Source organism: Sciurus carolinensis, chromosome 11 (assembly GCF_902686445.1).
Source record: "Sciurus carolinensis chromosome 11, mSciCar1.2, whole genome shotgun sequence".
Lineage (NCBI taxonomy): Eukaryota > Metazoa > Chordata > Mammalia > Rodentia > Sciuridae > Sciurus > Sciurus carolinensis.
Window position 1 is genome coordinate 52,258,516 of NC_062223.1, and position 17,394 is coordinate 52,275,909.

A 17,394-nucleotide genomic window follows, 5' to 3' on the forward strand; every position below is an offset into this window, starting at 1 on the left:
AAATTTGTGCTCTCACATATGAATCTTGGCACTGATTAGCTGATATTTAGCCACAGATTCCAACATAGACCTCCAGGTCAGCAGAATTAAGTGAGAAAATGTCATACTCAGTTACTCACTAATTGAAATTCCTAATATCTTTCAAAACTATAAGGAATAAGCATAAGTCTACAACCCAAAAAAGCATTTTTACCTTTTCTCTACCTGTACCATTATGTTATTGTGGCAGAAAAAATTAGAAAGCTAACCCTATCTTCAAAGAGATAATATTAGTATATGAGACACAAATTCTAGATGACTTCTTGTCATAGCGTATGTTAGTTTCAAATTTAAATTTGCTTGAATGCATATGAATTTATTTCCTTTTGAATTGATTTTAAATTTCAGTTTCTGTTTTCTTTCAGTATCATTTTGGCTTTTATCTTGGTAATTTTTGTTTGAAGCACTACTCCATTTCATTGAACCTCGTATTTCCAGTCTCTCTTGAGGTAGTTGAGAAAATGTATTCTCTCATAATTTCCCCCTAGGATTGGGAAACAAAGCAGGATACTCACAGGAGTGCTATAGAGAGGATTTAGAAATTGGTGTTAGTGTATGTGATTAAAGTTTTTCAGGCATATGTGGAGTATCACTAGAGATTTCTCCAGAGTCAGTAAGGGCCTAATTTTAGATACTAAGCAAGAGGTGATGGGGTATCACAGATTAAGGACTCTTTTCTCATTTACAGAAAAATTTATCCATGCCTTTATCTATCTTTGCCAACTCATCCCCCATCTCAAAAGTTGCCACACATCTTCCTCTTCCCTACCCAACTCCTCAATTTGTGATCGATGTCTTTGGAATATTTTCATCTCTCCCCTTCTCCATCACTAACAATGTTCACAATCACCTTCCATGCAACAAAGATGTGCCCATTGCATTTTTTCACTCTCTTTTTCTCACAGTCAACTCCCTTAAAATAATCACATGGTTTCCTCATTTCCACTGCCTCACAAACTCATCCCAATTTTATGTCTTTAAATTTCTCAAGTCCATCCCTTCTTCTACTATCTCCCTGCTTCTCAGCTTCTCTCACCAGAAATAGTTATTTTCCTAATAATTTTGTCTGCTTCTTGTATCTTGTCTTGCTAATCCTCACCTCTAGTAAAACTGCTGAAATTATCTTCTTAAAACTCTCATTTGTTCTGGTGTCCATTGTTTAAAATCTTTTGGTAGAGTCCTAGAGGCTCCCAAACATGAAAATAAAAAATGAGTAGATACGTTAAAGGAAACAAAATATTGACAATATAAAATGGTCATAATAAATTGATTAAATTCCTTTTAGATGTCCTTTTCTTAACAAATTTGTAAGGAAATTAGATCTGTTGGAAATGTAGTTTTAGGATTAAAAATATTTAGTTATTTTAAAGAAACAACAGAAAAGTTTGGAAAAGAACTTCGGACCAAAGTCAAAATGCCCCTTGGACTGACAATCAATGGAAGTGATGTTTGGTTTCCAGTTATAGGTAGACACTTAACTAAAATACCTTCAAAATTACTAAATCTTTGTCTTCACTAAAGTATGGATACTATGCATGCCATTATTATTTCAGAGGGTACAATAGATTCTAAAGAAAACGTTAAAATAAAATGGAAGCTAGTGAGCATTCTCTTGTGATAGAGAAGATACATAATATTAAGGTTTTCTCTGAATATAAATATGACTTCTGGATTTACATAAGATAATATTTTCACAAAGGATGCATTGTTCCAATTTATTTTAATAATAGGATTAAATGAATTACATATGCTAGTTGATAGCAAATAGTCTGAAATATCTCTGAATTAACATTCATAGAGCTACCTGAGTAATCAAGTTCCATAACTAATTTTTCTCATTACATATGTACCAAAAATAATGAATAAATGAAAGCTTATGAGGATTTAATTTTAAACCATTTCTGGGTACACACATCTAAACAAGTTTTAAAAATAAAACATCATAGAGTCCTGGTGGGTTCAATATTTATATTTACTACTCTAAATTTGCATTTTATGATTCATAGTATGTCTTGAAATATTCATGTGCATATACATTATGTATGTATGTTATCATAGCAACATGTAACATATTTAACATAGATCAACACAGTAATGCCCAATATGTTGAGTAATAAAATAAAGCATTAAGACTTGTATGGCAAAAATATAATCCAAACAATATTGCTTCGGTGAAACATCATGTTTTATAAAGATGTTTTAGACTCATCTTCATTTTTATCTTTGCATTGAGTCTGGATGTAAATGATATAAAATATGTTTGTAGACCTGAAAAAAATGCCAATAGACTGTAGATGCTGGGGATAAATAAATGGTTAGCTAATGGTAAACAGTAAGTAGGAAGAAAGACCTGTCTAAACCTGATTACCTCAGAGCTAGTTGAGCACATTTATATCCTTTCTTGTTCCTAGAATAAGGATCTCAGTCTTGGATGCAAATTTGAATAGTGATAGTAAGATCTTAGAATATCACAAAGCTCGTCTACACTCCTGCTTGACTGTGTCAGAAATGGGAGGGTTGACACCCAATATGAGCACTTTTGAATCATCTAGTAATAAGAAAGTGCAACTCAATCTTGGTCCATGATGATTCTGGGTGTACTGTTTTGAAGTTTTTTCAGATTACTTTGCATTAGGTTCTTCTTCCATTCTTCCTTCTTCCTTCTTCTTTCCTTCTTCTGTCCTCCTCCATCTCCTCCTTCTTTTTCAGAAAGGAAGGAAAAAAAAAAACTTTGCACCAAAAAGAATGATATTTTTACTTTGATGTCTATAATCTCAGTTCTGTGCTGCTGTAGAATAACTTTGGTACTTTTTTAAAGATTTTTTTAAAAATTTTTTACAAATCACTTTTGTCCATTGAAGTAGGTACCATAGTTTCAACCTACAACAATGGAAACTGCAGAAAAAGCCCATGTTAGTGAGTTACATAGAACGAAGGGTCAAGACAGACAGAAAATAGTAGTGTGCTAGAAGGTGGTGATAAACAGATTTTCATGGCACAATTCCATTATTTTTATTTGTATTGCTTATGGGGATCACTTCTCATTGCTGGTGTCTTTTTGCCTTTTCCTTTCTTTATAGCACTCACTATTATGATGCCTTGCATTAAATGCATTGTAAAAATTGTACCTTATTTTATGATAAAATATTCAAGTTTTATTTTTGAATAGGTATATTCTCACACATGAAAAAACAGAATGAAGTAAGAAGTATAGTTTTATTTAAAATTAAATATTTCACTCAAACATGTCTTTACATTTTTTTGTTATCTTGGATTCTGTATATCATATTTTTCATATATTTATTAACTCCTCTCAGTGTCCTGCATACCATCTATGCTAATGCTATATATGAATTTGCATATTTGATCTCTATAACAATCTTCTGAGGCTGCACTATTATTTTCTTCATTTAAGATTTAGAAAAATGAGTCTTGTTTCAGAAGTGTTAAATAATTTGATCAAGTTATCAAAATTAGAAAATAGGGAAAACAAAAAGTTTACTTATTCAGACTAATATATTGTCCATATTACACAACTGTAAATACCAAACATACTACTGTGGCACAAATTAATATATTTTCATCTAAAAGTGATAAAATAGTAGAATGAAACAGACAGTATTACCCTATGTATATTTTTGATTACATGAATGGTATGAATCTACATTGTATACAAACATATAAATGAAAAGTTGTACCCCATTTGTGTACAATGAAGCAAAATGCAGTCTGTAAAAATAAAAAGAATTTTAATAAAAAAAAGTGATAAAATTCCTGATAATATGTTTCTGCCTTTTTTTCCTACATTTATCCATTTTCTAAATTAGGGGCAGTCATATTTAATATCTTATAATACAATGCATATGATCAATTCAAGCATTATTGTTCATATGTAGGAATTAATTAGCTTTTTAGAATATGATTAATTAATAAACTTTTAAATTTAATAATTATTTTGCTTTTTTGTGTACAAATATGCTGCTCTACCATGTAAAGAGTAGAAGACAAAAAACTGAATACGTTGATACCATAGTTTATATATGAATCATGATGTGCAGTAGACAGATCTTAAACACTTTGCACACAAAGGAACATGCTGCTCACTAGTTCTCTGGGTTGCAGGATACTGATTTATAGTATATGTGATTTTCTATGTTATAAATATTACAATTTCAGTCTACCAATGAGATGTCACAAAAAAAAATGAGCTGGAACAAAATACACACCTTTATATAGTATTTCCAATATAGAGATCCAAAAGACATAAAGTTCTTAATGCATAGATAATAGTACTATGTATGGCTTTCAGTATTCATTGCATTGTTTTTAGCATAATTTATTTAATTGTAAGTGCACATAATTAATATTTAGTGATACCTGTACTTAACCGGTGACTAATACAAATTGTGAAAATTTAACAATTAACATTTACAGGCAGATATGAAAATGTAACAATTAGCATTTACAGGCAGATATGAATAGCAGACCACTGGAGTATTTTTAATATACACAATGACATGTACATTCTGATTTCGTACTGTTAATATAGGCTAGGAATGTTACGGCTCTTAGTTCAACTATATTGTATTATATATATCAGGGTTTATCTCAGGAAAAGGGGGAAACACGAACTTTCCCATAAACATTTCATCTCTTTTTATACCTAAGTCATACTCAAGCTATTTCTCATGTTTTTTTGTCGTCTTATTTCACTACACACTGTCTCTTCTGATAATTTCACTTATTTCCAACATCTAATTGTCATGTATGATGACAATGTCAAATTCTGTGTCTCAATTCAGATGTCTTCCCCGAGTTCCAGATTAAAATGCATAATTACCTACTGGACACAGGTACTTGGTTTTATGACAGACACAAAATTCTGAGTATGTTGAAAAGAAAACAATTTGTTTTCCCCTTTAAAACTTCTGCTTGCCTTTCACATCAAAACAAATGAAGGCAAGCATGTCACCCTTGATTTTCTTCCTCTTATTCATTAGTTCATGCCAATTTTATGCCTCAATAACATCTGGAATCCAATTTTTATTTTTTGCCTGATAACCAGGTCACAATCATGTATTGCATGAATCAATGAAAATGATTGTCCCTGATTTGTTTGTTTCTACTGTAGTTAGAATTATTTTATGCAGAATGCATATCAGATTTCACAGTTTAAACCTATCTACTTGTTTGTAGAAATATTACCTACATAACATATACTATGTTTGAACAAAGAAATTACAAATACATCCTCTCATGTGCATTTGGAACCTAGTATCTCCTTAGTTTATCCTTAATCAAAACTATTTGGAATACAGAATTCTAAATACCAACAACAAATAAAAATGAAAAAATGGTCCGGTCTCTAATTAAGAGCAGGCCTGTGCTTTTCTTGATTTCTCTGTAAATAATTATACTGCAATCACTAAAAGGTCAAAACCATGTTATTTCAAATTTGCTCACCCAGTGATTAGCATAGCCTTGGCATATAGGTAGAAAACAATATAGTTGAACACAAAGCAATTAATAAGCCTTCAGTAAATTATATTTTTCTAAATCTTAAATGTAAAAAAAAATTTCTAGTAAGAAGAAATACATTTCAGATGAATCCTCTAAAGACTTTGGGCACTGAAAAGTGTCAAGTAGATCAATAAATTTAGTACAGTCATCTTTCTTAAAGAAAGAGGCATATGCAGACATCACTGCATTCAAGGTATAACCAAGACTGAGGCAAGTAAACACTGCCATCAGAGAAGAAAAATAAGTCTAAGTTGAAAGATAAGAAAAATTCACTCAAATCAGAGAAGCAGACATTAACAACTATGGAAAATGCAGAAGAAGCTGATAGACTTGAATGAAGGTCCTCAGTAGAAACTTATGTTATAGGAATAGCAGTTTATATAATTGGAATGGTCTAGAATAAAACAAAACAAGGTGAGGTACCCATGTATAAATTAGTTTGTAAGCCTTTTCCAGTGAACTCTTATAATGTTGAACTTCCACTCTAACATGTGACTTTTAAGATCAACAGTGAATATGTGTGTGTGCATGTACATAAACAGTGAATACATATACATACATACATAAACAGTGAATATATATACATGCATTCATATGTATATACATATTTGAACTATATATATATAATTCAAATATATATGTATATGTATATGTATGCTATGCACATATATGCGTGTAGGTACAGGAATAAAAATGTGTTTATATTCCAGATCTCTTAGAGAAAATAATATCAATTGGGGGCTATTTCATCTTGGTCCATATGCGGGTTGAAATTAGTTTATTTATATGTGTTTCACAGATGTGGGGAGTAAAACATTCAGACACCCTTCTAAAGAAGGGCTGAAAACTGTAAAACCAAATGAGAACAGATGAGATTGGTCAGGAAACAATGGAAAAGAAAAAAATTGTGTTTTTAGTTTTCACAACATAATAATTCTCTGAGATGGGCAATGAGAAAACAGAAACACAGGGTGAGTAATGAAGTGTTGTGACTGTCACACAACTCAGGGACACAAAAAATTAGCCTTTTCTGAAGGCTTCCCTGACTTTTGGGTGGGGATGCAGCCCAATGGTAGAGGCCTTGCCTAGGTAGAAGTTATTTTTTGTGTATAGAGATAAAAAAAATCATTCCAGAACTGAAGTGCTCTTTTTAATACACATCCAAACCACATTATGTTATTAAGGATTTTAAATAGGTCAGCTGTGAAGTACTTGTATAGAGATTAAGGCCCAAACATACATAAATATAATTTCAGTTACTATTAAAAAGATAAAAAATATGAGCAAAACATAAACTCCAGATAAACTTTTAATGCAATGCTATAATATAAGATGTTCCCCAGTACACTAACTAGGATTTATTGAATTTCATCTTAAACAATTGGATTTTTCCTGTTACTATTCCTTTTTGTTTGTTTGTTTGTTTTTGTTTTTGTTTTGTTTTTTGAGAAATGAGCAGTCTCCAAACCAGGCTCATTTAAATCCTTACTTTTGTTTTCTGTGATAAGTCAAAAGAAACAATAATTATCTGTTGACTTCAATGATAGAACAAACATTTAATCCTAGGAAATCATTTAAAAGAACAATCAGTAATATTTTTCACACATTCAGGGTCATAAAGAACCCAGTTTTAACACTGGGCGTAAGGAAATGTATTTTAAGATGGAGACACATGAACATAATCACGGAATTACAAAGCTATTTTGCCCATTCAAAAGGTGTGATGAGACTGAAATTCAGCTTCTGCCTTAGACTCCAACAGAAGGAGAAGTCAGGGTGTTTTCTGGTGGGTCGGTGAGATTGTGTGGTAGGTATACAATTGACCAATTGCAAGGGATTTACCCAGGATTTTTCATGGAAAAAAAAAAAAAAAACAACAATATGGTATGATCTCATTTTATTGTTAAGTAAACAAATTCTTTGAATCTAGAGTTTTCCAAGAAAAGGCCAAAAAAAAAAAAAGGAGAAAAATATTTTAGAGGTTCTTCAGTATGTAATAAGATGAAAGATGATAAGAGAATGGAATGGATATACATATTTTAAAATGATGTCAGAGTACTAATTTTCATACCACCAATGATGAGTGAGACTATATATAATAAATTTTTATAGTTTATAAATTGACTAGTCTTATATAAAAACATAATATTAGAAGGCACATCTTCTAATAGAGCAAATAAGCATTACTTTTTTTTGTTTCTCCATCTCTAAACTGTAAATTTCATTTATCTCCTTCAATTCGAACACAGGGAATCTCAGAAATGAACATTAAGAAAGCACCCTGTGCAAAACGTCACCAGGTATTGGCATCAGTGGTCCTTAGGTGGTTCAGAGTTTGCATTTGAAAGTCAGGCTGGTACAATGGCACTTGTTTAATAGCAAGGGATTCTAAGGCACATGATCGGGAAGACAACTCCTTCAAAGACATTGCTTTAAAGAAAACTCCTCTGTCCAACCAGAATTCCAGGCTGTCTAGATTTATTCACTGGCAAAACCCACAAGGCTAGGTATCTGAAGATGGAAATGGGCACACAGAAATGTCCCCTTTCTGTCTATGGTAGTGCAATGAAGCATTTAGTGGAAGGTATATTTAAGTCCATTGATCCTGAACTTGATTGCCTGGGACTGTTAAAAAATTACTGATGGCTAGTGTGCAGCCCAAAAAAATCTGAAGAAATAGATCTAGGGTCAGATCTCATGTGTCCGGATTTTTTTAATGCCACAAATAATTCTCACCTGCTGCCATTGTTGAGCACTGTAGACATAACTTATAAAGGAATATTTTTGTCAGAGTGTTATGTATACCCCAAACATAGCATCAAATTTGCATTGTTTATTGTAATACAATACAAAATATTTCTTTTAACTTATTTGGAAGTATTTCTGTTGCTTTCACTGTTTTAATTTTAATGACTATTTGGTCCTGCCTAACATACAGACTCTAAAGAAAGTCTGTCTTCCAACATTCTCCAAGTAACTACAGAGACTTTACAGACCGGATTATGATCTTCCATATACTTCCCAAACTTTAAATGAATTCAATATCTTACTTGGGTTCACTTTGTTGATCACATAGAATGAACTTTAAAGACAGTTCAGTACTTAACATTACTTTTCAAAGCCCTGATAAAATGTACCTTGCTTTTTGTCTTTTCATCTGGAATCTTAGCAGCAATTGTCCTGGTTGGAAATAACATCTGAGTTGGATTTGTTGTGATTAGACTCAAAGGTGGAGGTTGATCACGGAAAACTGATGTCAAGCAGAGCTGTACAGTCTCTTTCATTGCTTTCATCTGTGACTCCTAAAAACAGAGAGAGAGAGAGAGATTAACATTTTTACATGTGACATGTGACTCTGGTCATAATTTCCACTTCCATTCTTCTAGCCTACATTTACTTCCATACAAATATATATCCATTTTCAAATGTAATTGCCCAGTTTATAGGTTCCATTATGGTATTCACGTTCAGTCTGTTGCTAGGAGCTAATGTGTTTAGTGACATATTTTGAACACCAAATTTCAGTTATGCAACCTATTCTTCCTCTTGAATTGTCATGATTTCAATCATGATAGATCACTAAGAAGGATATATATTCAAGTCATTCTGAAAGTAGATGCCCTTCTTAGATACATGTCATCTTTCTATTGGCATCAATCCTCACTATTAAGAACTGCTTCCCTAGAAATATAGGCCACTAGGTTTCTCAGATTACCCTAAACCTGTTCTATTTCCCCATGTAATTGGAAGAAAGATGTTTCTGATAAAACTCTCATTTCCTCTGGACCTTGTTAGGCAGTAGAAGTTAATCTGATGGGCTAATGTTACCGCTGTCTTATATAAGCTTTTGAAAATATTCCAATATTCCATGCACTTTCATATACAAGAAATAGTTTTATGCTTTGAAACATCTGTGAAAATGGCATTATTATTACTGTTTTACATGGAAGAAAAGAAGATTCAAAGTTTTCACACAGAAAGATTTTTGATTTGGACTACAAGGGAGACTGATTAAGATAGATGACCATATATAACTCCCATCTATCCACACCTTCCACTGCTAAAAAAGTTTTAAAATGTCAGGATTAATAACAATCTGAGCACAAATGATAAAAAGATCCCCAGTTAGTAAACAAAAGAGATGTAAATCTTTTGATTAAACTAATGGGCTATTCTAACAGTGACTAAGGAGTAATTTGGGGCATGACCAGATAAGTTGGTGTCATATATATATCCATTTAGAAACATAGAGGATGTGTTTGGACCATGAGAGAGAGAGAGAGGTTAGTCACTGGAGCCAAGACCCAAGGATGAGCAGGTGCACGTGAAGTCACCCTGTTGGTGCACACATTGATTGATGCAGAAGCAAGGTGTGCTTTCTCTGATAAAACAAGCTCTCAGCACATTCTCCCATGTTATATAGGATGCCAGGAATACACATTTATATAGCAGTTTCTCCTATTTCCTATTTCTTACTATAAAACCCTGTTGGTCAACTTCTGAGTAGTTGACTTAGATCCTTTATGAAGCCTGCTATTGTGCTTTCTGTTAATATTTATCTTAAGATGAGAGTCTTTACTGATAGAATGACAATTTAAGAATTCACTCTCTTTGGGCCATGACAGCAGTGGCAGTAATATAAGCAACTGGACATGTTTTAGAAATAGAACAGGCATGAATTTCCTTCTCATTAATCTTGCTTTATCAAGTTCTCTCAGATTAAAGAAGAACTTATTAAAGGGCAACCCTTATTAGGGTCCCTCTTGCCCCTGGAGAGTTCTGTTTGTAGTCTTCACACTTGAATAAATTCTGCTCCTTTCACTCTTGCCTTCCATTGTCCTGTGAATTTCATTATTCAAATTTATAAGAAAAGTCTAAAAAATTTGAACTTACTAAGAATTAGCATGGAAGACTATGAAGTAAGCATGGAGGGAGGGACTAAGATGAATAATGATAATTATGAATTCAATATTTTTATTCAAACTGACCCCTCTTTTAATACTTACTCTAATACCCAGATTCTTGCCTCTCTCCACCCCATCATTTTCCATGATTTGTTTTGTTGACTTCCTTCACAGAGTTTTTCAATACTTGTGATCTTTAAGTACATGCACTGTTGTATAAGTTTGCCAGGGTTTAGCATAATCCCTGATACTATAGGGTCTCAAAAAATTTTTGAATAAACAACTTAAAAGTTAATTGGAAATATTATTTATCTTTGTCAATGAAGAAAATTTACAAACTGTTTTCAAAAAAACAAGTGAGAAAGAAGTAATAATCAGATTTGCTGACCTACTTTTTTTTTTACTGCAACCTGATTGAGCCTTCCTTTCTCTAGGGACATACTAGTAGACCATGGCTTTGAATGCCATGTCAGCAGTTAAATAATGTAGATGACTGTGAGCAACTTAAATGTGTTTTCTCTTTTGCATACTAATGTGAGACAAGGGAGAAAATATGACTGAGTCAGACATATCTTGACCAAGAACCAAAGCTTTTATAGCTTTGAAATGTTGACTTTCAATGCTTAACCATTCAGGAAGCAATGATGTTTGTTGTGTTCTCTGTACTCATATCTTAGTTCCTTGCAACACTGTGTATCTAAAACTTGTATCTATGTAAGTCCTAAAGTATATGTTGACATGATATACAACACTAAATGTTAGCAACGGTGGTGCTCAGATGCTGAAAATAATGAATAGTATCCACAGTTTCAAACAGTTATCTTTAGTAAATGTTGTTTAAGCAAAACAAAAAATTTACTGGAACACTGATCCTTCAGTGTTACATTAGATATTGTCTGAATGTTGGTGCACTCATCTGTTCCCACAGGTCTTTTGAACTTGCCAGGATAACCCCAGGTTAGCAGTGTCAACATTATAAAATGTGCTCTACAACTCCTCATTTTTCAATCATAGCGGAAAGCTCTCTGTGTTCCATATTCAACCTATTCTTAACCTCTTACCTTCTAGTTTTCTTTCCTTGGATCACAAGCCTGCATCAAAGCCTTTTATCTTAGATTTTGGTTCAATTCCTTGAATACTTTGCAAGATTTTCCTGTCAGAGACCATGGATTGCTGAGAGCAAGCTGCCTTGATTTGACAATCTTCCTCCATGATCCCTATTAAGTACCTCTTAAGTTTAACTGGGACTATTGTTGATTTTATTCATGTGTGGCTTGACCCAGTTCCATTAGCAGGACTCAGTGATTTTACACCACATATGAAATCATTAACATTTTCATTTTTACTGCTAACTGTAGTCTGTTTTAAAGCTGTAGGCTACTGTTCACTTTGAAAGTTTGCTATAACAGGATATCACTTAATGCAGCATGATGTACACCATATATAGTGTACTTTCCCTTAGATCCTGAAACCTATTCTGTTCTAACACCAATCTCGTTCGTGCTGTCTTTCTCCTCACTGCACCAAACCACTTTTCCATATGCTATTATGATGCAAGTTCCTTAACTATACTGCTCAGTTGTCACAGTATCCTTTGTTTATAGTCCCTCAAATATCCCAAGTTGCAAAAGTCATATTCAAAGGTCCACTCGGGAACATTTCATTGAAAATGCTCACACACTCAACTCACAGGTTATCTTCTGGGAAACAGATCCTGACCACCCTAAGAATGTGCCTTCCTTAAAGCCTCTATCACCTTTCCTAATTTTACATCTTATTTAGCCCTTACCATCATTTCAGTTTACCTTCTTGCTTGTGTGTTTATTGTTCATCTACTTTTTTACATAATGTAATAGCTTTGAGAGTTGTAACCTATTCTGCAGCGTCAGCAGTTTCCAATTTAACAAACATTTGCAAGTGAAAAAATAAAGCAAGCTCTTCAGAATGTATAGGTTGATGCTCCATCACATGAGGAAATAATGAAACATTTCCTATTTTATCCAGTACATTAGATAATACAAATATATTATTATCACAGATATTAAAATTACTTCTATGTGTTCTACATCCTATGGAAAGTTCATAAGAAATGATTGTTGTATGCAATCTTATGATGATGAAAAACTTAAAAGGTAACATTTCATGTGCATGTATATTAGTTCTTTCCTCCTAAAAATACATTTTTTCTGGAGACAATAAAATACATCCTGTAAAGATAATGGTACTCCTTAAAATACCTAATCTCCAGACTAATGAAAATTTACAACTATTCATGCTCATCTTAATTCTTTTACATAAAAACACTAACTCACAAAGATCAGAGTGCAATATCAGTTTCTGGCTTCAGAAAGACTGTGAAGAAATGAAATCTATATGTCCTTAACTTTATTTCTGCCACAAAATAAGATCTATGAACCCTGGAAACTCACTCAAAATATTTGAATCTGTGCTCTAGTTGGTTCAGTTCCCTTGGACAATACCATGGAAATATGTTTATTCATTTGGTAAGTCAAGTCTTCATTTATATATTCAAATAATAACAATGCCTTATAATTCAGCTATGTGCCAAACACTATGATCTTACAAAAAGACTTCTCCTTGCTATGATTTCGCTCTGAGAGTCTATGTAAATGTTATCTGTAATAATGCATGATTTCCTGGTTAAAATTTTCTGAGAGTCAGACGCTATACAAACTTTTTTGGTATGAAAGTTCGAGGGATTTTTATCCCTTGAGGACATTTTTATATTCCAGTTGTGAAGGTTGACCATAGTTCATAAGATATTGCCAAATAAATAATTGATTGTTTGGATGCTCAAGGTTGATTTTAGATTTTGAGGTTATTGTTTACATTGGGATGGCAACCTGAGACTTCTTTCACTATATATATTAGGAGGACCAAGTTGGAGTATGAAAATGTTTTCATAATATTTTCGAGGTATTTAATTGAAGCCAAGATATACCATTCTTAGGAACTAGACACTTGAAGAGAATAAAAAAGTCTCCTATAAAGGTAGATGGAGAGAGGTGAAGAGTAATTCCGTTAAACTGTGGTTTTTATCTATTTTGAAAAAGCAGCATTTCTATCTGACTTTATGACTTGCAGTTTATGTGTCTCAGACATACCTTACATGAGGTTTGTTGAAATCAACATCTACTGTGAAATACTTTTATAGTTCACTAAAAAAAGGAGTGACATAATCCTAATGGTTAAGGAGGAAATTGTCTTAGGAAGTCTCTGTGATCTCATTCATTAATAATAATAATTATAAAGAATGTTTTCCATGTTCCAGATATTGCTCAAGGCACTTTACTTTTCTAATGCATAAATATCTCCCATCACCCTTATAAAGTATGTTGTATTATTGATCCCAGAGAAATTGAAAGAGTTTGAGGGATTCAAACATGGTAATTCAGCAAAAAATGTTTCAGTTTGAAGATAGGGAGAAAGATTCTGGGGATAATTATTTAACTACTGCAACATGCAAACTCCCATCATGAATTCAGACTGTGGCGTGGTATGGACTGGGTACCTAAAGGTTTGTGGAAGAGGATGAAATTGGGGAGGAGGAAAGCACAGAACTAAAGATGGAGGAGAAACTCCACTTTAACCTTGAGTTTAATGACACAGGCCAAATTATTATTTACCAGTGAAGTGTTTTGTGACCATACCACTCAAGTGACCCTCCATATATATAATTATTTCCTAATTGTGAGAGATGTGGAGTCAAAATCAGATGACAAATGTTTTCTATTTCCCATAATACCTAGCATAAGAAGGTCTCACAAAAGCCATTTCAATGCTATTAGGTCATTGATTAAAAAGATTCTGTGAAATCAAATCAGAAAAAATGTAACATAAGATTGATCCAATAGGTAGATATGACAAAAACAAAGAGGATGTCAGAATTAGAAGAGTTCAATGTTTTTTAGGATATAAAACATATTACAAAGATGGTGGTATAAATGACAGAAAAGTTTTGTTTTTTTTAAGTTGTCTAACTGAACTTTAGTTTTTTTTTTTTGTTTTTTTTTTTTTTTGGGTGTGCTGGGGAATCGAACTCAGGGTCTTGTGCTTGCAAGGCAAGCACTCTACTGACTGAGCTATCTCCCCAGTCTCTGAACTTTACATTTATATGTCCCACTGAGTTTCTGATTTTACCAATTCTATAAAAAGTCAAGTGCATTTTTACAAAGTAATATTATATAACATGAGTTAGATATGGTCAGATAGTAGCCTATGTGAGTATACACTTCTTTTCTATGAATTAACACAAAGTTTTAAAAAACTAGAGTATTGGTAAAATTAATTATATTTTATTGCACAGAACACCAGTCAGTCACCCCTAAAATTATTAAATATTAATGACCTAAATTAATTTAAAATATGGCAATAACAAAGAAGTAAGGTTGTTAAGATAACAAATTACTCATTCAAAAGTTTAATTGATCCCAGAGTTCTAAGCCTTACAAAGGAACATCATTAGCATTCACAAAATGCTCTTACTAATCCCTCTACTGGGACATTCTCTACATATCCTGTTTGATAATTTGGCTATCTTATCTGCAAAGATAGTTTGGTCATACCATACTGAGGAACTGTCCCTATGCAGGAGAGAATCAAGTGCATGAGAAGTAGAATCTTAGCATGGTCCTTCAACATCACTGTATAGAAACAGGTGCCTGGTGGCAGACACCAGCTGTGTTCAAGATAGAACCAGTTTTAAATTTTCCATCTCTTTTCTATTTATTGTCAATCAGTAATTAGGAGGCAACATCCTTTCTTTGAAAAATTGCAATAATACATTGTGTATAAATGAATAGATTCTAAATAAATTTTTATAAATGCTTGTTTTTACTTTCTTAATTTTCTCAATAAAATGACTTCTAATCTTTAATCACAAAAATAGCTCTTAACATACAGAAGAACACTTTTTCATAAAATTAAAAAATGATTTTGAATTTTAAATAAATGTTTAAAAACTATTATATTAATTATAAAATCTACATTTTCTACATACCATTTTTATATAATTTTATGACACAAAGCATGCAACATGTACATAAATGTAATATACACATGTTGCACACATCAAATGTACATGTCCCCACATATATAACATATGTACATACATGCACAATATATATGTATGTATTTATACAGATTAAATATGATTTTTCTGTATCCTTCCAATTATTCAAAGACAAAATATTTGGAATACAGGGGAAACTCTACTTGCAAGCACTCCTAGTATAATTTTACTCAGTCTTTTCCCAAAAGCAATTACAACCATGAATTTGATGTACATCTGTTTTCTTAAACTGTTTTTATGATATGTAATAGTTTACATAAGCTTTATGTATTTGAGTGGTTGTTAAATACTGTACACATAATTCTGAAAACTTTCACTCAACATGATATGTTGTATATGTGTCAATGCTGCCACAAATGTATTTTTGGTTTATTCATTAAATTTATATTTTTTTCAAAATATCATTATAGAAAATATATGAACTCTACATTAATTCTACCAATAATAAGAAATTAAATCAGTCCCACTTATTAATGTAAGCATTACTGCATTTAAAGTGCTTTTGCATATTTCCCAGTACATAAATTCTAAGACCTACATATTTAAAAACTAGTTACAACAATTGAATGTCAATGACTACTTCTATTTGCTTCTCAACTCATTCATCCAGAGTTAATGCAAAACATTTTAGTTGGTGCTATAAAGCATGTTTATTCATGGTGTTACATAACAAATGTAGCAGTAAGGTAAAAAATCGAAGCCATGAACTCACAGAGGCTGAACTCTCAATTTGTTGTCACAGCAAAAACAAGGAAAAAATTGGAGTCCAAGGAGATTATCAAAAATTCATGAATTCTATAACTATCTTATATGCAGAGCATCTGGAATAGCATTAATAAATCAAAGAAAGCAATGAGCACACTGCGTACTATAGCTTTTTTTTTTTCCCAAAAACAAAGTGTGGAGGCTCATAGATGTAAACTTACCCTGTCAAGAGCTGCTTTCTCTAGTTCATTTTTGGCTATAGCTAATTTTTGTTCCAGATCAGTAAGTTGTTGGGCCTGTAACACAAGAGAAAGACAAGTCTTTTCAGTAAATTCTAAAATCTTCCACTCTTTTTTAAGCATCTGTCATTCATTTCCAAAGAATAAAAAAGAAAAAAAGAAAAAGAAAACTTAATTTACAAATTTCATTTAGAATTCATGTTCAAAATATAATTTTGCAAGGTCATTTGATCTGTATGCAGAAAATGGAATGTTCTGAATGAATATGCTTTAAATGTTTCACTGGACTAAAGCATATTTTTCCAAACTTTCAACCTATGTCCTTGAAATGTTGTGATTTGATCCATCAGTTATGTTTTCACTTCTTAGGCCTGAATTGTATCCCCCTAAAAAATTCCCACTTTGATTGAAGTTCTCACCCCAAATATGACTATATAGTTTTATTGGCTATAAAGATATTAAGAAGTGTAATTAAGGTTAAATGAGTTCTTATGATTATTGCCCAATTCTTAGAGAACACATTCTTCTAAGGAAAGACATGAGATTTTCTCTACTACTCCCCACCTAATAATCATAATAATCATGTGAGGACCGAAAAAGTATTACCAATAATCCAAGAAGAATCCTCTCCAGAAACCAAATACATGGGTACCTTGATCTGGGACTTCCAATGTTTAGAGCAGTGAGAAAATGTATTTCTGCTGTTAAATTCACCTACTTTATGGCATTTTGTTGTGGCAACCCAAAGCAGATTAGTGCACTAGTATTCAGTGTATTTTTTAACTTTGATTTTTAATTACATATAACTGTATCACATCTTATCTCTGCAATTCTTAAATGCCATAACTGTTTTCTTTAAAGAAAATTTTATCAATGACTTCAGATTTGGAAGATG

General features: G+C 32.3%; 1 protein-coding gene across 2 annotated transcripts in view; it reads right to left on the bottom strand.

Moving 5' to 3' along the window:
* The window catches only part of Luzp2 (leucine zipper protein 2), a 503,818-nt gene that overhangs the window by 65,761 nt on the left and 420,663 nt on the right, over nt 1-17,394 (bottom strand). For both annotated transcript variants that reach the window (XM_047519495.1, XM_047519496.1), the window contains exons 8-9: nt 16,482-16,556; nt 8,697-8,861 (exon numbers count right to left, since the gene is read on the bottom strand). In XM_047519495.1, coding sequence (XP_047375451.1) covers nt 8,697-8,861; nt 16,482-16,556 — 240 coding nt within the window. The remainder of the gene's footprint in view (nt 1-8,696; nt 8,862-16,481; nt 16,557-17,394) is intronic.